General features: G+C 43.3%; 1 protein-coding gene across 1 annotated transcript in view; it reads left to right on the plus strand.

Moving 5' to 3' along the window:
* Positions 1-24,896, plus strand: part of TDO2 (tryptophan 2,3-dioxygenase) — a 169,119-nt gene that overhangs the window by 22,178 nt on the left and 122,045 nt on the right. Inside the window, exon 4 of the mRNA XM_069243128.1 lies at positions 19,152-19,222. Within this exon, the coding sequence (XP_069099229.1) occupies positions 19,152-19,222 (71 nt within the window). The remainder of the gene's footprint in view (positions 1-19,151; positions 19,223-24,896) is intronic.

Below are 24,896 nucleotides of genomic sequence, written 5' to 3' on the forward strand. Positions count from 1 at the left end.
AGGGAGGCTGCATGCTTCACGTGGCGCACAAGGAGAATGCTTGTGGCCAGCACAGTCCCTACCAGCCATCTGCAGCCACAGCTGCCACCAACAGGAAGACAGCACCATATGCCCCAGCAGTGAAGGACATCACCGCAAGCCAGGAGGATGGGCACGCCAGGTGCCAACGAAAGGATGCCCATGGAGAAGGAAAGAGACAATGTCAGAGGTGGGCAGAGGGCCATACCGGTGAACCTGACAACATGGGCAACAGCCCGAGAGACAGACAGAGCCCTCAAGAGTGTGATGAAATGTCAGGGAGAAGAGGCGATGCCAGCCAGCCACACCACAGCACAAGATGGCCACCATTGGCCCATCGTTCATCCTCTCAGCAGAACCAACAAACCCTGCCAGTTCCTCAGCGATGCCTTTGCTTGGCCTGTGATTGGCCCAGCACAGTCCACAAGGTCCCCTAGCAGCCCACCAAAGGGCCTCTAAGAGTGTCCAGTGGAGTAGTGGAGTTCTGCACAAGATGGAAGCCTGATGCTGCTCTACCAATGGGCGCAGAGGTTCACCAAGGTTTTCAAAGACGACGCTTCTTCATCTAGATCATCCGCAGTCTTTGGATGTGTGCCATCCCTGGAGCTGGAATGTCTTCCAGAGATCCTTAAAGTGAACTCCTTACTGCTCCTGATGTACCAGCATCAAACATTGTACATAGACTCTAACACCAGGAGTCCAGGTGGGACAAGACAGACAGTCCCCAAATGATCTGTGATGTCGTGGGCAGGCGGCTGAAGTATCCAGACATCATCAACACTGCCATTCATGTCCAGGGGAGGTGTGAAGTGATGCAGAGTGCCCAGCTGTACCTGTTCCATGCAGCATGTCCGGCGGACAACATGAAGAGACTCAGCAATTGTTTTATTGTTTATCTTTTCTCTCCCATAGGTTGGATTTAGTGGTTTGCTTTTAAATAAAGTTTGGGAGGAATGTAGTGTCCTGCTGGACACATTCTACTGTTTCCACCAGCCACTCTGCTGAGGGCTGGCTTCTACACTCACCCCACACCCATCCATCACATGCGTCACCAGTCAGGTGACTCTGCTAATAAAAAGGCGCTGGGTGCACGTGCCCAGGGCCAGTTATATAAACCTACTACTGTGTGTCTGTGTCACCTTAATTAGTAGTATGAAGGCTCCCAACACTACACATGGGCCAGTTCCTCCCTGCTGTTTCTAGACATCAGAAAGCTGCCGTCTCCTGGGGCAATCCACCTTGTTTTCTATTGCTGTTCACTTGCCAGGGGCATGTGGCGGGAGCTTACACAAAGGGCCCACTTATCTCGGGCCCTGAGAGCCCACGTGCACCTTTGCAACTCCACTTCTCATTGCCTGCTCTCCGCCCTGTATGCTCTCCTGCCCCTAAGCAAATTCTGCAGCTATATATGTGAAAACATAATGGAAAAGTGCCCTGTACAATACAGGGGGTCATTATACCCTGGCGGTCATTGGACCATCAGGGTTAATATGGCGGTATCACCGCCAACTGTCTGGCACACATTATAAGTGTGGCGGGTTGGCTGCTGCCAACCAACCACATCACCACTCATACCGCCATGGCGGTATGAACTGCCAGTCTGGAGTTATTCATCTCTGACCTTGAGGCCCACAGAGTGCCACTGGTGGCATTATGAGGGTCATTATGATCCAGGCGGTCTTTTGACCGCCGGGGTTCATGTGGCTGTATCACTGCCAACCGGCTGGCGGTGTATACTGCCACAATATGAGTGTGGCGGCTTGGCCGCTGCCAACCCGCCACATTACCACTGATACTGCCTTGGCGATATGAACCGCCGGGCTTGAGATATATTTCCTTGACCCGGAGGCCCACAAAGTACCGCCGGGGGCATTCTGAGCCGGCCTACCACCATGGTTGCCACGGCATTAGCAACGCCACGAAAACCATGGCAGTAGGGCTTATGGTGATGGAATTCCTTCCCAGTCACCGTTAGGCGGCTCCCCCAACCCCCAGCAAGAACCTAACCCCCTCACCCAACTCCCATCCAAACTCACCCTGATTCAAACACACACCCCTGATTTATTCACAAACACCCCACCCCATACACGCACTCAGACACACACCCACCACACAACTGCCCCATTCCCCACAGCCGTGCACGCACACAGCCACACACACTCACATCACCCTTACAGTCACAATGCCCCTCACCCTACACCCCCCTCCCCGTATACACGCACACAGACACCCACACGCAGCACACATATACCCATTCACCTACATTTTATGCACACATTCACTCATACATCCAAACACCCATTCCGGGAAGCATACACACTGACATGTAGTGTCTCACTTCTGCTTTCATGCAGGCATTCACTCACATACATTCAACCACACATGCACAACAACACTCACATTCACACACATGCATGCACACAGGCAGACACCACACACTCACACAAAACACCCCTACCCTCTCAACCCCCTCCGCTGTCGGACGCCAGACTTACCCTCTCCGGTGAGGAGGTCATCCGGCAGGGAATGGAAAGGGGCGCTGCACCACCAGTAGCGCCCCGCCAGCAGGATACTGCCAGGCTGGCCTTAGTACGGCTTGCGGCATCCTACTGGCGGGGTTGTGCTAGTGGTAGCAGCGTCAGGGCGCCACCGTCCGCCAGCATGGCTACTGCAGGATTTCTGCCCTTATTGTGGTGGAAATCCTACAGTGTCCGTAATATGGAGGGCAGAAGACCGCCAGCACTGACGGTCTTCTCGTGCCGTTGGCATCGGCAGTATTCTAAGAATAATCCCTATGTCATAATGAGGGCAATAGTTCAGGATATGTCTAGAAAGGAATGCCTGCTGCGGTTAACAAATCTTTGTAAAAGGAACACCATTACCCTAAATGATTTGAAATTCCTCGATATGTCCCAAACTATACATGCCTAATCTACACCTTGCATGCATTATGCACATGTAATGTTATGGAAATGAGTGTCACTTTCATGCATGACTTTCTTATAAAAGTGTTCATATAATGTAACAGTTATTATTTAGGCATTTGTGTGCAGGGACATGGCATGTGAATAGTCAAAACGTAGTAAAGAAGCAGAGGTTTTCCATAGTTCACATATTTCTGTACCATTCTTATCTTTGTGAATCAGTGTCTGTATCTCGTATGTACACAAGTTGACGCTATTAATGTTTGCATTCATTTTAACTACTGGATGATTATGAAACGATGAATATAAAAATATAGAAGAAAGAATAAGAAAATCTATAGCATTAAGATAAAATATGCAATGAACAGATTAGGTGAATCAAGGCAACATAAAAGAAGAGTTGAAGAAAGAGCGCATGAAAGGTGGAGACAATAAAAGGAATTAAAGGTAAGAAAAGTAAAGATAGTAGCCCATTTAGAGTAGTTGAAAAATATTTCTTTGTAGGGAGAACTGGTGGTTCATACTCTTAGGTATTACATTGAAGGAAGCCTATCAACCTCTGAAAACAAGGAAGCTGAGGATACTCTTCAACTCTGAACTTTTTCTAAAGTCAATGCAATATTTTAGGGTACCAATCTGTAACTTTCCATAGTTTGAAACAATCTTTCGCTACTCCAAACTGATTACAGAGGGGAACTGACACAAACTTCAACCTTGGCATGTCTGGATTTTTGCAACATCATCTATACTGTTCTACCCAAGAAACTCATAGCCATGGTATTAAGACAACAACTTGTGAAGTGCCAGGATCTGAGTGTATTGAGACATCGTCACTGAAATGCCTTACACACTTTTAAAGTACTATGACAGAGAACTTAAGTTTGACCAAAGGTGAAGTAGTTTATTTCTGAACTACTACAAATGTATGTTGGTTTCATGGGAGTGCACTAACTTTAAGAGGTTTGATGATAACATCAATAAATGTATTATTGATAGAATGGTATGGTACGTTTCTGACTTTTCCAATGGGAGGATGGATGTTACCGACAAACTCCCAAGTAATGAAATCTAAATAGAATAAGAAAAAGACAGTGAAACAAGAAAGTCAAGGTTCATCCGCAGTAAATGAGCAGTGCCTCTCATTACAAAAGGATTGCAGTTGAGCTCTCAATCTACAGATACATCATAATCTTAATATTGATTCCTGAAATACCACAGAGGGGGTAATAATAGTAAAGCTATACTTACCTTGATGATATTTTAGAAGTTGCTAATTTTGTCCCAGTAAATTGGTAAGTCAATATTTCATTTGTTTTTATTTGAAAGAGTAAAAATACATTTTGGAATGATGTTGTGGTCAAATATAAGTGTAAAACAAAAAAGGGAATCATAGTTTATTCAAAGGAGGGGTTAAGATTGTCTTTCTAAGCTTTTGGAAGATGAGACTTGCCACCTGGAAAAAAGGGCACAGACATTTGACCTGGCAAGTGTACCCACTTGCCAGACCCAAACCTCCCCTTTTTCTACATGGAAGTCACCCCTAAGGTAGTCCCAGGGGAGCCCCAGGGGCAGGGTGCAGTGTACTGGAAAGGCAGGACATGCACTGGTGTGTTTTTTATGTACTGATAGTGAAATACTGGTAAATTTGTTTTTCACTATTGCAAGGCCTATCTCTCCCGTAGGTTAATACAAGGATTGCCTTGAAATATTTTTTAAATATAAGTTCCCACTAGGAGCAAAGGGAGAGATGGAGTTTGGGGTCTCTGTACTCACAATTTAAAAATACATCTTTTGGTGAAGTTGTTTTTTAAATTGTAAGATTGAAAATGCCACTTTTAGAAAGTGGGTATTTTCTTGCTTAACCATTCTGTGTCTCTGCCTGGCTGTGGAATGCACACCTGGGTCAAGATGACAGTTAGGCTGGTTGTGAATTCACTCTAGACAGTCACACAAAGGGACCTGAGGTGTGTCCTGCATATCCTCATGGGTCTTCCTATGTGAGAGCGGAGGGAGGAGATGACACATGAACCTGAATAGGACTGTGAATGTCCTTACAAAAAACAGTCTCCAACACCCTGTGGTGTGTCTGGGGCCAGGAAAGGAAAAGTAGGGTCTCGTGCACTACAAAGACTTTCCTTTGAAGTTTGCCTACTTCAAAGGCAGAAATGAGCATAAGCATTGGGCCTCTGAGACCACAGCTTCAGAACAATTCTGAGCTAAGGAAATTCTGCCAGGACAAAGAGCTGGGTGGTGCAGGGGAGCTGACACTCTGCCTGTTGGTTTGTTGTGCTGGCCTGCTGCTTCTGTGCTGGGAGTGAAAGGGCTGAACTTAACTTTCTACCTCCAGCTTTCCATGGTTCTCTAAGGATTTGAACTGTGCTTGTCTCCTGTTAGAAGTCTCAGGAACATCAAAAACCTCATCTGCCAGTGCCTGGACTCTTCTGCTGAGAGTTCTGATTTGCCAAGTGGTCCTAAATCCAGTACCAGGGCCCTTGGAAGTAGAAAATTGTGTCCTATGGTAGAAAATTGATACATCGGATCACCACATCTTAAAGTTGACGCATCAACTGGCTTGCAGCAGAAGAATCAACACAGCGTCTGCCTTGCGGCTGGAAGGCTGATGCAGCACCTGCAGGACCGATGCAGCGCCTGTTCCACGTGGCTCTGTCATCACAATGCATCTGGATTTTCCCATGCATTGTCCTTGGGCACCATTTTTGCATCGCCCCACAGTGCAGCAAGTAACAAAGGCTGTGCGACCAGACACTGACACATCACCTCTCTTGCGGGGAGAGAACTGATGAATCGCCTCCCATGCCACTAACGAACTAATGCATCACCTCCCTTGGGCAGTAAGTAACCAAAGCATTGCTCTGTTTTCCGGCACCTCATCTCCTCTGTGGCCTGCATTATCTTTGTTTTTGACACATCCAGGTTACTGTGTGTTAAAAAGAGACAACCATTGTTTCCTCTGGATTAAGACTCTCAGCAACATTTTAAAAGTGATATCTTTGCTTGTGTATGTTGGATTTTGTCATTTGGGTCTTGCTTTATTCAGATCAATATTGGCTATATCTAAAATGGTGTGGAGTAATTTTGTAGTGTTTTCACTGTGTTACTGTATGTGTGGTGTGTGCACAAATACTTTCCACATTACCTCTGAGATAAGCCTGACTGCTCATGCCAAGATACCAAGGAGGTGAGCAGGGGTAATCTGAGCTGTGTGGCTCCCATACCCTGACTAGAGTGAGGGTCGCTACTTGGACAGGGTGCAAACTGACTGCCAACTACAGACTCCATTTGTAACATTGGTGATCAGCGGTGAGGATAGGACTTGTATTTCTAGTTGACATCCAATGATTGGTGTACACTACTTCCATATCGCAGACACTGTTTTTTTTCTTTTTGACCTTCTTCTTTTTGCATTCTGGAGGTTTTTTGTGCATCCTCTAAGTTTCATCCTCAATCATGTCTTAGTCTGGTGAGCCTCCAACAGTTATTGCAGATTTGATGTTTGAGCTGGAGAGGCTGCAAATCTATATGGTGCCTCAGCTCAAAAGGTTCTGCAAAGAGTTCAGGTGTCCTTTTTTTAGAGGCCTCACCAGAAAGGAGGAGCTGGTAATGGTGCTCAGGACGTGGTTGGCAGGAAGGGAGGCTGGTGAGCATACAGAAATGAACAGTGTGGATCTGGAGAAGCAGAGTCTACACAGTGATTTTGTGCTACAACAGGATCTGCCTAGCGGGAAGGCACTTTCTAGGAGGCAGTGTTTCTTCCAAGGGTCGGACCCCAGAGGAGCTGGAGGACAGGGGGGATGCTAGGAAGCACTCTTTGGAGATTGACAGGCACCGGTTGGAAATGGAGGCAAAGAAACCGGCCATAGAGGAAAGAAAAATTATCTTGGCTCACAAGTTGAGCTTAAAGAAGCTGGACTTGAAAGGCAAAGCCAGCACAGAGTGTGGCAGCAGTTCTTCAGTGTGGTTTGAGGGGAAGGTGATTACACCTAAAGGTGTGGTGAAAGATTTTGTTGTGGGTGATGACACTTAATAGTGGTTCAGGGGGTATGAGGTAGCACTGAGGATGCACAGGATCCCTGGGAGAAACTGGGGCAGGCCAGTGGAGGGGAGTGACACCTTGTTGGCCTTAGAAGTAGAGGATTAGATGAGGTACAATGCCATGAAGGACGCCCTGACCAAGAGGTATGGTCTCACCCCTGAGAGTTACAGGGTCAAGTTTAGGGAGAGTGCTAAACTTGGGTCTCAAACTTGGGTGGAGTATGTTGATTCTTTCTGAAGAGCACTGGATGGTTGGGTGAAGGACAGGGAGGTAACAGACTATCAGGGACTGTACAATTGTATTGAATGGGAGAACTTGTCTAGTTGTTGTTTTCCAGAGCTGCACCAGCACTTGATTGACAGCAAGTTTACTGACCCCAGGAAGCTTGCCAAGGAGGCGGACTGCTGGCTCAGCACCAGTGTCCAAAATAAGTTGTATGTGGGAAACTCAAACAAGGGTGGGCAGGGTCCCCAGAGGAAGAAGGGGGACAAGGATAAAAGTAAGGAGTTCTCAAAAGGGTCACAAACTAGTTCCCACGATTAGGATTCCCAACTCCCTGTTGAGAAGAAAAGTTGCTTCACTTCAGGTAAGCCTGCAGGTAATGGGCCCCTGAAGTGTTTTGCCTGTGGCCAGGAAGGGCATTTCAGGGGAAGTCCAAAGTGTCCGAAGCAGACACAGCCCCCATTAGTGGGTAGGCCCTTAGGGGTGGCGAGTGTAGTGCTTGGGAAGGAGTTGGCCCCAGTTTAGTAGTGGGGATGTGACTGAGTTGACCCGAGTCTCCCTGGGTGAGGTGGTCCAGATAATGCTCATGCCTGACAACACTAAAAAGTACAGGCAGTGGGTGACCATCAACTGGAAGCAGGTGGAGGCTCTGAGAGACACAGGAGCCGGTATGACAAGAGTCAGCTGTCATCTGGTGTCTCAAGAGCAAGTAATCTCTAATGTGGTCCACCAAGTTGTAGCAATAGACAACATTAAGCACCAATACGTGGTAGCTCGGGCTCCCTTTGAATGGGGGGGAGGTCTCAGGTTTCTTGAGCGTAGCTGTGAGTCCATCCATGCCTGTTGAATGTCTGCTAGGGAGTAACTTGGAGAATACCACCTGGAAGGAGGTAGAGCTCAGGTCCCACTTGGAAATGTTAGGATTGGCAGCGTGGGTGTGCATGACCAAATGATCCATGGCCGCCAGGGAGGGTTTTCAGAAAGATCTCAAGCCTAAAACAGCAGCCCAGTTGCCTGCCAGGAGGAGGATGGGCAAGTTGCCCAGGAAACCTGTTCCTGATATTTCCTCGGTCTGGGAGGAGGCTGCACCTGAAGGGGGTGCTCCAGAACCAACAGGGGAAGAAGTGGCCAAACTGGGGGCCCTGCCTGAGCTGACTAATTGGCAGGAGAAAGGAGGCCCCACCTGGGAGGAGTTCTGTGCAACCCTTGAGGGCCTTCGGAAACAGGCAGAGGCCCAAGCAGGTGGTGACACCTCTGGATCTCACTTGATTTACTGGGAGAATGATCTCCTGTATAGTGAGTCTAAGGCTGCGGAGCCTGGCGCAGCCTGTGTGCTGGTGGTACCTCAGTGTTTTAGAGCCTTCCTACTGGGTCTGGATCATGATGTGTCACTGACAGATTATTTTGGGCAGGACAAGACCTATTGGCCCCAAATGAAGAAGGCCTCATATGCATTCAGCAGGGCCTTTCAGACCTATCAGGTGAGTAGCAAGTCTGAGAAGAGGTGCAAGGCTCTTCTTCAACCATTTACGGTCATGAGCACCTTTTTTGAGCGGGTGGGCATTGACATTGTGGGGCCTCTAGATCCCAAGATAGCCATAGGCAACAGGTTTATCCTGGTCTTGGTGGAACATTCCTCCAGGTACCCAGAAGCTATCTCTCTGAGGACAGTAACTGTGCCCATTGTGGCCAGGGCACTGATGAGGATCTGTACCCGTGTCGGGTTCCACAAGGAGGTGGTATCTGACAGAAGTACTAATTTCCTGTCGCTATACATGAAGGCCATGTGGAAGGTGTGTGGTGTTACCTACAGGTTCACCATGCCTTAACACCCCCAAAGTAATGGGTTGGTTGAAAGGGTCAACCATACCCTGAAGGGCATTATAATGGGTCTCTCAGAACTCATGAGGCAGAAGTGGGACGTCCTGTTACCATGCCTGCTGTTTGCCTACAGGGAGGTACCACAGAAGGGGGTTGGCTTCAGCCCTTTTGAACTTCTGTATGGGTACCCAATGAGAGGGTATTTCAGTTTAATGAAGGAGGGTTGGGACCAAGCTCCCAAGAAGCCACCCCAGGATGTACTTAGTTACATGATGGGTTTTCAGGAATGAGACATCCCGCTTCTGGAAACTCACCCAAGAGAATATAGGGGCTAGCCAAGAGGCCATGAAATGTTGGTATGACCAGAATACCACTCTGGTTGAGTTTCAGCCTCTCCAGAAGGTGTGGGTGATGGCCTGGTAGAGTCCCATGCTCTTCAAGACCATTTGCCCCGGCCTTTTGAGGTGAAGTAGCACAAGATTAATGTCACCTACCTGGTGGACATGCAGACTCCAAGGAACCCTTTGAGGGCCCTGCACATGAACCACCTCAAGCCACATTTTGAGAGGTCAGAGTTGACCATGCTCTTGGACACAGGTGATGGGGTGGAAGAGGAGAGTGACCCCTTCTCAGACCACCTGTCTGCCAAAGAGCAGGATGGCTCAGTTGAGGGTGTGAACCTCTCCCCTACTCTGACCCTAGAACACCTGAGGGACTGTCTCCAGGTACTGGGACAGTTCGCCTTTCTATTCTCACTCACCCCCCCATGGTGTACTCATGATATTGACACTGGGGACAGCCTTCCTGTTAAACACAAGTCTTACAGGATGACTGATAGAGTGAGAAACAGCATCAAGGAGAAAGTTTCTAAGATGCTAGTGCTAAGGGTGATTGAGCACTCCAACAGCCCCTGTCCAGCCCAGTGGTTCTAGTCCGCATGCTGCTCTACCCGGTGTCATACCTGAACTAAGGTTCTGTGTTGACCACTGGGGCTCAATGCCATCACTATGACTGACACATACCCCACCCCCAAAGCTGATGAGCTCATTGGCCGGTCTGGAGCTGCCAAGTTCCTCAGCACATTTGATCTGATGTCTGGGTACTGGCAGATTGCCTTAATCGAGGGCGGCCAAAGACAGGTCAGTGTTATCAACACCCGACGGGCATTACCATTTCCTTGTTATGCCCTTTGGGTTGAAGAACCCTCCCAACACCTTCCAGAGGTTGGTAAATTAAGTCCTGGCTGGGTTGAACAACTTCAGTGCTGCCTACCTGGACAACAATGCTTCCTTCAGCTCTATCTAGGAAACCACTTCTACTACCTGCAAGAAGTGTTGATGGCTCTGCAAAGTGAAGGCCTCATTAGCAAGGCCAGTAAGTGCCAGATAGGGCAGGGGTCTGTGATGTACTTGGGACACCAGGTAGGGAATAGCCAGGTGGCACATCTAAAAGCCAAAATTGATACTATTCTGTCTTGGGCACCCCACAGGACCCAGGCAGAGGTGAGAGACTTTCTAGGTCTCACCAGTTACTACAGGAGATTCGTCAAGGGGTATGGCACCATTGTTGCCCTTTGACAGAATTGATTTCCAGGAAGCAGCCTCAGGTGATCTGGGCAGAGGTGTGCCATACTGTTTTTGACACCCTGAAGGAGGCCATGTGCAGTGAACCTGTGCTAAAGGCTCCTGACTTTTCCAAAGAATGTGTGGTGCAGACATATGCTTCAGAGCATGCTCTCACAGCTTAACGAAGAGGGCCTAGATCAACCTGTAGAATTCATCCGTAGGAGGTTACTTCCCCGGGAACAGAAGTGGAGTGCAGTTTAAAGGGAGGCTTTTGATGTGGGCTGGGCAAAGAAGAAATTAAGGCCCTACTTGTTTGAGAGTCACTTTTGGGTTCAGACAGACCAAAGGCCCCTCAGATGGTCAATGCAGATGAGGAGTGAGAATCCTAAACTTATTAGGGTGGTCCATCTCCCCACAGGGAATGGAGTTTATGGAGGAACGGTGCCCTGGCACAGTGCATACCAATACTGATGGTCTCTCCAGGTTCTTCTGCCTTAGCGATGAGAACTCCCTTGAGGTTGGGTAGTTCTCCCCACTTTCAGCAGAGGGGACATGTGTTAGACCTGTCAGCTCTTAGTGTGGTTTCTCCTGTCTTTTTGGCTTCTGACCTTCTGTTTTGATCCTGTGCTGAACTTCGTTTTTTTCTGGCTTTAGGACTCTGGGCCCTTTACCACTTCTGACTGCTAGAGTGCAAGTGTTTGCTCTCTCAGTTGGATTGGTAATTGGTTTGTCCATGATTGGCATATTTGATTTACTAGTAAGTACCTAGTAAAGTGCACTCGAGCTGATTAGGGTCAGTAAATCAAATGCTACTAGCGGACCTGCAGCCTTGATTGTGCGGCCTTCATGAGTAGCCCTATAAGTAAGAGTACCCACTTGTCAGGCCCAAACGTTTCCTTTTACTACACGTAAGCCACCCCTAAGGTAGGCCTAATGTGGCTCCATAGGCAGGGTGAAGTTTATTTAAAAGGTAGGACATGTACTGATGAGTTTTTTATGTCCTGACAGTGAAATACTGCTAAATTTGTTTTTCACTAATGCAAGGCCTATCTCTCCCATAGGTAACATGGGGATAGCCTTGAAATATCTTCTCAGTATGATTTCCCATTGGGTGCAGGTGTGAAATGGAGTTTAGGGTCTCTGTCCTCACAGTTTAAAAATCTTTTGGTGAAGTTGGTTTTCAGATTGTAAGTTTGAAAATACCACTTTTAGAAAGTGGGCATTTTCTTGCGTAACCATTCAGTGCCTCTGCCTGGCTGTGGAATGCATGTCTAGATCAAGATGAAAGTTGGACTGGTTGTGAATTCACTCTAGACAGTCACACAAAGGGAGGTGAGGTGTGTCCTGCATGTCCTGATGGGTTTTCCTGGGCTAGAGTGGGAGGAGGAGCTGACACTTGCACCTGAATAGATCTGTGCCTGTCCTTACACAAAGCAGTCTCCAGCCCCTGGAGTATGTGTGGGGCCAAGAAAGGAAAGGCAGGGTCTTGTGTACTATAAAAACTTTCCTTTGAAGTTTGCCTACTTCAAAGCAAAAATGAATATAAGTATTAGACCTCTGAGACCACAACTTCAGAACACTTCTGGACTGAGGACATTCTACCAAGAAGAAGAGTTGGATGCTCTAGGAGGAGCTGCCACTCAGCCTTTTGTTTTGTTGTGGTGGCCTGCTGCTTCTGCCCTGGGATTAAATGGATTAGACTTTCTACATCCTGGTTTCCAAGGCTCTCCAAGGGCTTGAACTGAGCTTGCCTCCTGTTTGAAGTCTCATGGACATCAAAGACTTCATCTTCCAGAGCCTGAACTCTTCTGCTGAGAGTCCTGACTTGCCAAGTGGTGCGAAAACCAGTGCCTGGGCCCTCGGAGGTTGAAACGGGTGTCCTGCGGAAGAAAATCCACGCATTGGATCCCGGTGGCTGAAAATCGACGCATCGCCTAGCTTGTGGCAGAAGAATGGATGCAGCTCCTGCCTTGCTGCTGGAAGTGTTGATGCAGCGCCTGCAGGACTGATGCAGCGCCTGTTCCACAGAGGCTCTGTTGTCACAGTGTGTCAGGATTTTCCCACTTATCACCCCTGGGTGTCATTTTTGCATCAACCTTGCACCATAGCAAGGAACCAAGGCTGCGTGACCGGAAACTGCCACATCACCGCTCCTGGGGGGAGAGAACCGATGCATCACCTCCCCTGCCAGTAAGGAACTGAGGCATCCTCTCTCCTGTGAGCAGAGATTTTATGCATCACCTCCCCTGTCAGCAAGGAACCAACATTAGCTCCCCTGAGCAGTAACGAACCAACACATTGCTTTGTTTTCCTTTGCCTCACCTCCTCATTGGCCCGCATCGTCTTTGCTTTTGACACATCCAAGGCACTGTGTGTTAAGCCATTGATTCCTCTGTATTAAGACTCTTTGCAGCTTTTTAAAAGTGATATCTCTGCTTGTGTATGTTGGACTTTGGTCATTTTATTCCGATAAATATTGGCTATTTTTCGAATCTGGTGTGGAGTACTTTTGTGGTGCTTTCACTGTGCTACTGTGTGTGTACAAATCCTTAACACATTGCCTCTGAGATAAGTCTGACTGCTCGTGCCAAGCTACCAAGGGGGTGAGCAGGGGCTATCTTAGCTGTGTGGCTCCCTTATCATAACTAGAGTTAGGGTCCCTATTTGGACAGGGTGTAAACTGACTGCCAAATAGTAACCCTATTTCTAACAGGGTAGAATACAGAAATACAATCCCTTTCATTCAAGCAATAAAACTAGAGTTACGATCAACAGTTATACAAAGTAAAATACTTCATACATATGGAAACACTATCATAGTGATCTACAGAGCTGTGAGATTTCTAGGCAGTTTATTCAGGCAATTATAGGAAAGTCAACAGCAAATGTATACTTGTAGTCTGAACTTGGATTGCGCTTTGACAAGTTATGTCTAGTGAAGAAACAGATACTGTAAAAGTGTAATGATAATGTAAATGCAGAGCAGTTTCTGAGCATGGTGTTTGCTTTAAAATATCATTTAAATATGATTGGTATTAGTCTTATTCCAGGATATCTCTAATCAATTTCAGAATTATTTAATGATGATACAGTCTGATCATAAGATTCATGGGTTCTTCTTACAAATGACAGGAGAGCTCTTCAACTAGAGACCAGCCTGGAAAACTGGAATAGTCACAACGAAAGTAATTATATGTTATATAATACTAGCATTCAAGAGCCTGTGCTCTTTCTCTGTCCACGTTTTCTGACTGAGTTAAGTCATTTGCATACAATGTTCTATGGCAGTCATAAAAGAGGGAATACATCTTATTTATAATCCTCTAAAAGTGAAAGATTTGTATAGGCTATTCAGATGAAAAAATAAATAAAGCAGAGTAGTGGGAGAAATCAGGGTGCTGCTATATTGGTGTGTAACATTTTTTATACAATATATGTTTTCATGACCCTCTTTGAGGATTTATATATCACTAAATATTAAAATAATTATCAGGAAGTATATTGATTTTTGTTCCACTTCGATTTCTGTGAGTAGGAAGTTACCTATCCTGTTTGCAGTTACTGAAAAAGTCTACAATACTATTTGTTGTCTTGAATTTAGTAGGTATTCATGAATATAGAAATGAACTCTCCAGTTCCATCCCATCTCCACTTACACCTTCCTTACCAGAAAAGGCACTTCATGTATTATTTTAGGTGGGTAATCTTGTCTATGTTAGAGCAATTAAAGAGCAACTAGGAAAGGGATGATATATTGTGGTGGCCTTGTGTGGCTTCCTAAATCTCATTTAAGGTTTGCGTCACTCTTGAACCAGGTTGTGTCGTGCAAGAGCGATGCAAACCAGGCCATAAATACAGCCCTAGATCATATAAGGAACAGAGACTCTTTAAACAAGAAAGGTTTGCCGAATGTCACTAAAGACTGGAATATGGATTGTCTTCAATAAAATAGTTGATCAAAGCAGAGCTCTAGAGAAGTGGAAAAAAGTGTTGAAGAAGCCACCAAAGGCACAATGCTGTGGCTGAGCACCATCATATAAGGAGGCCTTCTGACCAAAAACACTAGCACTATTGTGTTGTGTATAGTCGACATTCTTTTGCCTAATGCTCATCTGTGAAACAGGAAGAACTCTAATTATTCCTAACCATGTTTCAAGCTTCTTTAGTAAAGCAATCTGGATAAAAAGCTTGAATATATCACAAAATAGAAAGAAGGCCCTAGTTTGATGCGTCACATGGGTTTCTCTTCTTCAAAGTTGGCACAAGGAACACACTCTTCCATGTCTCATTTATATGAGTGCGATTCAGAATAACAATGAACCAAAAATAAATTAGGGCCTACTGTAAGCAATATTATCTCGATAAACTTGACACTGGATCTCTTAATTTTGAAAATGACTGACATAAAATTATGCTTTAGTGATTTCAAGAGTGATCAATAAAGACTTAAGGTCAAGCAGAAAGGGCCAAAGCTATAGTATTACTTGATAAATATTATTAACATGGTTAGTCTAAAGTACTTCACTAATGAACATTCTGATTGTAACACTATTGTTCATTGAATGTGTAACATTATCAAGTTCCAAAATTGATTTGGATTATTAGATTATTGGAATTTCTAGTTATTGGTATTGTTTCCCAATTTTTTTAATTAAACCGGAACATTGGAAATAACTTGTGACAAAGACCAGGAACTATAATTATAACAATTATAATAACTGTATAGGAGCTGCCCTTCATGCATCAACTTCTTTAAAGTTTAAAATTCATTAACCATCTATATTCAATGAAGAATCAAAGGTAAGATTTCACACAAATCATAATGCACAGTGTTGTTATCAATTATGTAATTTCAGAGGTCATCAGTGATGTTAATTCTTGATGTCATGCAGCATATCGTGAGAGGTGTAGTATTTCAGGTCATAAGCAGTGCACAATGAGATTTTGAGTTATTGTTTCTGCAGTTAACTATAACTCTAAGGTATTTTTTAATTTAAAGTAATAGATTATTGCCATACCCTACTAGGTCAACCAAGTGCATGGACTTTGACATGCAGACAAGCCCTGCTTCCAACCACCCCATGAGTGGGCAACCCCAATGGTTGAATAACACCCCAAAGCGGCGGACCCCTTCTAATTTTTTCACAACTGCATGGATACGCTGATCCCCCATAAATGTTCATGGGGCCATGCTGGGTGTCGCAATAGTTCCACAAATTAGAATTTTACCCTGGTTCCCCCCTCAAGGCCTAAAGGGTCAGGGTACCCTTGGCTTGCCCCTTATACATTTTTCTTTTTATTTCCTAGCACATAGAGACTGAGTACTGAGTCCTAAAACGGTGGGTGCAACTTTTTCTTCAGGCTATGGCGAGTCAATCACATCATAAAGTTCGAGTTTGCAGATCTGCAAATCACTGTGGATCCTCAGAGAAGGTATTACAGATTCTTTGCAAATGTACAGCGGTGTGAAATATACATAACTTGTGAACCTTAATTTAACAAAAACTACTGAACATTTACAATAAATCACAAAAAGTATGCTTTCAGAGTATAAATCTAGCTCTCTGCCAGATTTCGTACAATCAATTAGCAGTGTTCAAAAATTTCCATGGCAATTCCATGAGAAAATTGCATTTTGGGACCCCCCTTTTTGTTTTGGTCATCACTTGAAGGATCACCCTTAAGCTTTTAAGAAGGAGCTGAGGTGGATGAACTGTTTTTAGGAAAGTTTTGCAAAAAGGTATCAAATGCTGCTGAAATTAATAGCAAACCAAAAAATGTTTTCTATGGTAACTATGTCCTAACTATACAGTGATGATTACATATATGTATTTACACACACTACACACACATCTATATATATATATATATATATATATATATATATATATATATATCAATTTCACACTAATTTCATTAAGGTAATTCAAAACATGTTAATATTGGCAAACTTAATTTATCTTTAAGTCCCTAGTAAAGTGCACTACAAGTGCCCAGGGCCTGTAAATTAAATGCTGCTGGTGGGCCTGCAGCACAGATTGTACCAACCCCTACAGTAGCCCTTTAAACATATCTCAGGTCTACCACTGCATAGCCTGTATGAACAGTTTTAAACGGCCATTTCAAACTGGCAAGTATGCCCACTTGCCATGCCCAACCCTTCCTTTTTAATACATATAAGTCACCCCTATGGTTGGCCCCAGTTAGCCCTAGGGCAGGGTGCAGAGTATTTAAAACATTGGACGTGCACTATTAAGTGTAACATGACCTGGTAGTGAAAAACAATTAAATTAGTTTTTCAATAGTGCAAGGCCTACCCCTCCCATATGTTAACATTGGGGTTACCTTGAAGCAAACTTTAAAAGTAACTTCCAATTGGGAAATAATAGAAATTTGGAGCTTGGTGTCTCTGGACTCACAATTTGATAACCCAATTTACAGTGAAGTCAGATTTTTAATTGCAAATCTGAAAATCCCATGTTTTAGAAAGTTTGCATATCTGTACTTTAATCATTCTGTGCCTCTGCCTGTCTCTGAATACACATCTGGGATAAGTGACAGCTGGGCTTTGTGCATTCCCTCTAGACAGTCACAAACAAAGGGAATTGGGGAGCGACATTTGCATTCTGTCGGCTGGTGACAAGGCTGATAAGCCTTCCTGGGTTAGATGAGAGGGAGGAGCTGACACTTACACCTCAATAGGGATGTATTTTGCCCCACACAAAGGGTTGTGTAACCCCTGTAGAGTGTCTGGAGGCAGAGTATATCCAAGGGCATGCTGGCTTGCCTCCTGCTTTCTGCAGTCTCTGGGACATCAAAGACTGCCTGCAACTCTGCTCCTACTGCTGGACTCTGTCATTTGTTATTCCTACCCTTGCCTGAGGTGCCAATTCAGTCCTGGGCCTTAGATGTGGGTTTTCCAGCTACTTCTCTGCAAAAATCAGTCGCTGCATCTGAGCCCGTGCTCTGCTTGGAATGGATGCAGTGCCTTCTGACGCTGATGTGTTTCAGATTCAACAACAGAGGACACGACTGTGAGATTGGATGATGACTAATTGCATTCATCTCAATGGAGTTTGACTCTGACACATCTACCCTACTGCTTGGATCAGAACCGATACATCACCTCTGCATTGCTCCTCGATGTTGACGTTTGCTGCATCCAAAGTTTGTTTTAAGCAGACTCTGTGTGAGTCCTGTAGCTGGCCTGCCCTCTGTTGATGTGAGCCTGAACTTTGGATTTACCCTGGTCTAGTGAACCCTCAACTTTTTAGTGCTATTGACCTTAAAACAATACATTGCAATGTATTCTTAAAAAAATCATATCGCAGGATCTACTTATTAGATTTTGTCATTTTGGTCCTGTTTACTTACTCTGTTACTGTATTTTAAGTGCTGCACAAATACTTTGCACATTGCCTCTTATGTTAAGCATGACTGCTCTGTGCCAAACTACCAGAGATTAAGCACAGGTTAATGTAGGGGGTGCATATGACATACCCTGACCAAGATGGTGGTCCCTACTTTGACAAGGTGCATACCTCTGCCAACATGAGACCCAATGTCTAACACCTGCCTTTATTGCTTTCTATGAGATTCTGTTGTAGTAGTCATTGGCCATGTGTTGTATATGACTTATTCCATGGTGAGATGGATGTATTTAGGCCTGTTTTGAGATGTTTTGGGTGCTAGCAACTTTAGAAGTGTATCTTTGCACTGCAACAGTCAGTGAGTGCCTGCAAAATGTTGCCAGTTGGCATGTGGTGGAATTATTCTGCCATTCACACCTTGCAGGAACATTGCAAGGCTCCACAACACTCACTTACAAGTGATATTTTATGACCCCTGGCGCAATTTCCAGTTACCACAGAGCGTTCCGGTGCCATTTTCTAATAGTGGTGGATGCGCCCAATCACAGTCAGAGAGAGCTGCTGTTTTACTGCAATATATTTTCCACTCGAGTGGCAGCAAAATCAATTCGAATGGCCACACACTTTTGTACAATGCATCATGCCGTTCATTCTGATTTTCAGTGCTGCTTACACTATGGGTGCTAAATTGCATCACAAGCAGTAAATCTTCCGCCCCTTGGCGGAATTCCTCAAATCCGTTGAATTGTTTGTGTAACTTCAGAGAATTTGGCAGACTGAAACTCCGCATGTTTTGCGTCCCCCTACAATTATTCCCTGTTTTCCCTCCAATCCTGCCTACTTTACTACAAAGTAATATATGTACGTGTCACATGTATGGAAATCTCTGTTACAATGGTTGAAATTTCCTCACAGAGAATATAGGAGAGGCAGTGGCATTATCAGTATGTGAGTAATTATGTACTAAAAACTGCAGTTTGTGAATCAAGCCATAGGTTTTATTTCAAATTAAAGCACTATTATACTATATAATATGTACTATCTTTACTATAACAATTTCATGTCAGAAATTAATAACTGCAGTTTGTTTAAGTCTGTGATTTTCATTTGATTTAATACCCCTGTAAATGTTGTACATCTTTATTATTAACTCACAGTTAAAATATTTTATTATTAGCTTACGAATTATGGTTCAAGCAGATACTGTGGGAATTGGACTCTGTTCGGGAGATATTCCAAAATGGACATGTGAGTACAATGCAAGCACATATGTGCATGTTCTAATATTTATTGTGTTATGACCACTGGATTTTACCTCATAACTGTATGCTAGAACTTTGGTTTAGTTTCCTTTATTGTTGCCCGTGATTGGATATGGCAGGCCAAGGTCTGTTCTCATTCATTATCACTGAAGGATTTATCTGAAAGTAGATGAAAAGGAAGGCTCATTTTAGCAGGAAATTCCCTTTTACTTCTTAGCAGCTGCAGGTTGTTATGGGCTTCAGGTCCATGCCCTCCCCTTTGCCTGATCCTTTACCTTCTTCATCTTACACAGTGTAAAACTAATGTACATAGCACTATGAGGCAGTTTGCCTGTGAAATACAATTGCAAATCAGCCTTTCACCCTCACTCCGAGCAAGGGTTATGTACAGATGCCAGTAAGAGGTGGTTGTGAGCACATGAGGGCTTATTTTAGCTTAACGTACAAAGCCCTGCAGGCCGCTGCTGTTCCCTGCAACAAGGGTCATCTCCTTATGCATCCACCCACACTTGCAGTATCATTCCAGCATTTGCTTTTACTCAAGCAGTCAACATTCAATGCAGTGGGCATGCAGCACTGGGGAGTCAGATGACCAACCCAGCAGGTTGGACATGTTTTACACTCATTGTTCAAAAAAACATAGCAAGCTGTCATTGATGGACTTACCGATTCACAGCCCTGGTGTGCAGTTCTGAGGTGCTCCCTATTTACCTGACTGGAGCAATGTGGGCATCGATAATGTCAGTTAATTTGCACTCAATAAATTGTGAAATTTCATGAATCTGCTGTTGCAGATACTTCTTTCTGCTTTCCTGGATGATAGGCAGCCCGAAAGTGTAACCATGTATGCCAGTGATGTGAATGGAGCACATCTGGAGGTCTGGCCACAGAAGCTGAGTGAGCGAGCATTGAGACGTGATCAAAGTGCAGCATAAACATAGTGACACTGTGGCATCTGGTGTCAGATGTTTAACAGAGTTTAACTATTTATGCCTACATTCATTGCCTGTATAAGATACTTGGGGAGACCGCTGGAGGTTGTAGATAGATTTGGCTTTGCTGTAAGATTTTCAGAATACCTGTGGTTTATGTTGTGGAGGGTTATGTGTAAATTGTATGGAAAAGAGTGGTACCAGAGAAGGAGGGGTCATTTTAATTATGCCTACTTTCTTAAGTCATACAGAAACTATATGCACTTTGTAACTGGAGTTTCATCTTTCAAAAGGTGAAAACCAGACTAAACTGAAAGATATATTATTTATTGCTTGATGGATACTTCTAAAAATGTGTTTTTTACACTATTTATTCATTTTAGCCATTGTAAAGTTATTTAGTTATATTTTTTCCATTGTTGTGTAAGTTCACCATTGTCTTTAGTTATTATCTTGACTACAAAACAAAGCCCGCAGAATGAACCTTCACTGCTGACATTGAACGTTTCAAAAGAGTGAATAAATCTTCATGGAAATTTTACAAAAACAAATGAAAATGGATCTTAACAAACTAAATATGTATATTTAAGGTATTGTACAAAACATACTTTACAGCTAATCTGTCTGTCATAGTTAAGAGCACCCCATGCTTCTACTGTCCTCAGAAGCTCAACATCATTTTTTTTCTAGCATTCAACAAACAGTGCAGAACCCAAGGTTTGTGTGTTAAGGAAAATAAGGTAACCTGTTCCACTGTTGGTTTCAGTAGCCCTAAAACAAACACAAACAGCTTAAACACGCCTGAAAACTGGTAGAAGAAGGCAGGACTTTCTTAAAGGGCTTTGTTCTGCATGCATTCATTGGCACCTATTCACAATAGCATTTTATAGAACGTTTAGTAGTACTACAACAATATTACTAACGTACTTGTGCGGAAATTTCCACCTCTGCCTCTTCTAGCTTTTATGTGTGGAGATCTACACATATTATATGCTTAAAGTTTACTAGTAAATGTGGGACAGGTGAGATGAGTGCCAAGAAAATTAGGAATACTTCCTAGAAAAGGGAAGGGGCTTAAGGAGGAATAAGAAAGAATTAAGGGAGGGCTAGGGTAGGGTTTAGGGAGGGACATGCATCCACCCAAGAAAGAGTAAACTTGTTGCTATTCACAAACTGCACTTCTACAGTTACTACAGGCACAAAGGACTCAAAAGTAAATCTTTAAAACATGATTGTAATTCATAATTTGACACACTTAAATAAATGTAAAATGTAAAACTGAGATCCAGCCATTAATATCGGCAGATGAATGGCACAGACAACCATAAGATCAAATTTAGTTAATAGTGAAATAGTTTGTAAAAATATATAGTTTTCATTTAAAATGTATTCATAAAATTAATATACATTATCATTTGACTTGCAAATATTTTCAATATTTATTACTATGATTTTATTAGCTGTTAAAAATGTCCCTATACTTTACCATAAACATTTCTGTCCTGAGTGCAAGTGTCTAAACCAAATGTGTGAAATGACAAATATGGTCAAAAAGTCACTATCAGTAGTAACTTTTCAGTCGCATAAAAATATTTTTTATGTGCAAGTCAAAAGTGTAAGAGTAAATGTACATCTGTAGGTGTACTTGTGTGTAAGTTTCCCTTCGTGAATGGGCCCCACTGTGTTTCACAATTAGGCCCTGAAAGTAAGAGACCTATTGCCACGGTATTCAAAATGCATTGTAGTAAAGTAATACCGTTAGCAAGACATCCCCTTGCGCTGAAGCACATACCCAACAGTGATTATAGCTTTTCATGAATTATGTTATGGAAATGTATTACTAATTTATGAGCAGGTGTTGCCTAATTTCCTCATGGAGACAGACAGTTATCTGCATGCATAAATATTAGAATCTGGTGTTCTAGGCATTTGCTTCCAAATTTGATTTTGCACCTATGTGACAGTTCTGGCAAATTGTTTTTTTTTGTGACATTTGCCATGAACAATTGTACTGTATTCTTACTCAGCCCACAAGGTGAAAACTTCAGGTACAGCACCTATGAGAACCTGATAAAATAATTTGTGACATGAATTGACATGCTTCACTTTTTCAGATTCCAGAGCTTAGTACTGTGTGGGAAGCAATGTGGTTGCAAGCTTCACAGGTTTGAAATTCCAAAATAGAAACTGTGTCATCTACCAAGTTTAATGATGGTGTTGATCGGCAAAAAAAATAAAAGACAGATAGGGAGAGAAAGGGTGGAAAACAGAGAAAATGAAAGTGATAGAGGGTTGAAAAAAGAGGAGACAAAAAGGAGGAGTGATAGGGATGAAAGAGAAAGATCATAACTGAAGATATAGAGAGAAAAACAAGACAAGACAGAGAGAGAGAAATTGAAAGACTATTCAGAACATAGAGCTCTTTTGTCCAGTGCATTCTATGCGGTGTGTCTCGACATCTGATCAGCTTCCTGCTTGCCTGTCAGCGCTTCGCTAATTACTATGAGACCAGCGGAGGAACCCATTGGCTGGTCAGAGAGAGTGTACTGGAGTAGCTCTAGTTTTGTTCCTTTTTTTACATCTCCTCTGAATTGCATGCATATTGTCGAAATTCACAGTAATTTTGTGGCATAACTATGAACTGCTCCTTGACCAATCTGAAAGTAATTTTTATGTTTCATAATGCCTGGCAGAATAGAATGTTCTGGCCTATTTGTGCAGCACCTCTAATACATTGAGCATCCCTATTGGACCAGCACCCATTATTCTCAATGTGCCAAATTGCCTTGCACTTTACGATTCATTGAATTCGAGCATATTCAATAGGATACTTTGCCTCTGTTGTGCATATAACAAATTTCTGAAACTTTCATAGGTGATCCAAACTCCGAGTACTCTTACCTAGTTCCCACACCCTTTGAAAGGCCAGGCTTCCATGGCAAAAAAGGAATTCTCTGAAATATTTCAATAGAGTCAGAAATGGTTTGCAAATCCATGGTATTTTAATTCTATTACATTACAGAAATAATTGTACTGTAAAATGCATAATTGTACCACATTTGTTTATAAAACGTTCTCAGGGGAGAACCCACAAGCCCCTTCTCACCCCCGAAATAGTAATGCTTGCTTGTTACACTTGCATATGTGCACCAATTTGTGAATTTGATTTGAGCTGTACCATTTTCAAAGTTCACCAGCCACCACTGCATTTTAATTGTATCCAGCATCAATGTAGTGCTAACCTGATGCATAGTAGGCTTGAAAACACAAAAAGTGGTTTCCACAAGACTTCATGTCAAGGTTAATCCCAGTTCTAGTGAACATTCAATAAATTGTGGTCAACCACCTGCTCTATCATTTCTGCCAGACTCATTACAAACTTAAGGAGGCCATGCAGTTTATCATTCCTTTGTCATGTCACTGTGTAGTTTTGGTTCAGATGGCCATTCAAATGAAAAGACATTTTTTGATTTGGCTATCACTTCTGTCCCTATAAACGGATTATCACCAAGTTTGGCAATCACTTTGCATGGCCAGCTAATATCTGACATCCCAATTTTTATGCAGATCTGTACAATGGAATTTTTTTTAAGGTCGAGTGATATAAGATCCAATTTTAGCTCCCAAAGGAAATTTTGTTTCTCCCTACATCCAGTGGATCTGCTAAATGGATGTACAGCAAAGCCGATATAAATGTACAAAATAACTGAGAAAGCATGCTCTTGTTGGTTTGGTGGAAATCTGTTAAGTTTTTGAGTTATAAGCATTTACAATGTATAAAAAATAGCCAAGGGGACTTTAAATGGTCACTATTTTTGTATATTTTTATGGCCATTTTAATCAGACAGTCAGTCACAATAAACTTTATTTGGCAGTGGCCATGAAGGAATAAGCATAAGAGGTCAAACAAGATACAGAAATAAAAACATTACAATGCCACAAAGACAACAAACATCATCAAGCTATCATAAGTACGTCACACTCAAGTGGGGCGTGCATAAAGTGCACTAGGTTATAACAATGCAATCCACTGAAACTACAAACATCCTCGGAATTTCGTAAAAAACCCAAACTCAGAATAAAATGTGTATAAAGTGCAAAAAACAGCCAAAAGTAAACACTACATTAAGTTTCATATCTCTTCCGGATGTGGAGAGCTGTTGTTATGAAATTTAATATAGAGAAACACAATTCTCAATCTACCCCAAATATGGCTCCGTCCCAGTCATTGTTGAAACAGAGGCATACTTAACAATAGAGACTTTGGCCTAAGCGAGTTCTAGACGTGTATTTCGACAATAGGTCAAGTGACACTGTTTGACGCATAGTTTATGATCTTGATTAATCGTTTGGGGGTTGTCAAACAGGTCAATAAGGCCTATTGTATTAAGTGTGCTTTTAACATATGATAGCCACGGCATCTGAGTGGATTAATCTAAGGACAAACAATCCATTATGCAAGTTCTAGTTACTACAGTCTTAGGTGCACTTCACATTTTCATCCAGAGCAATAATGGAGTCTGACCGGTCAACTATTCTCTGCTTCCTTGTGGCATATCAGGGAAGCTATGTTGCCTCGGACTGCCAATAATCTACAAACAAAGTTGTTTTCTGCAATTTGAAAGTGGCCTGGCCTTATTATACCTCCATAACCTGGCAACATAGGGTTCTGCTGATATACACTTGGATTTATAAATTGGCAGCATTTCTGGGCCAAAATTCCAGTGC

Source organism: Pleurodeles waltl, chromosome 1_2 (assembly GCF_031143425.1).
Source record: "Pleurodeles waltl isolate 20211129_DDA chromosome 1_2, aPleWal1.hap1.20221129, whole genome shotgun sequence".
NCBI lineage: Eukaryota > Metazoa > Chordata > Amphibia > Caudata > Salamandridae > Pleurodeles > Pleurodeles waltl.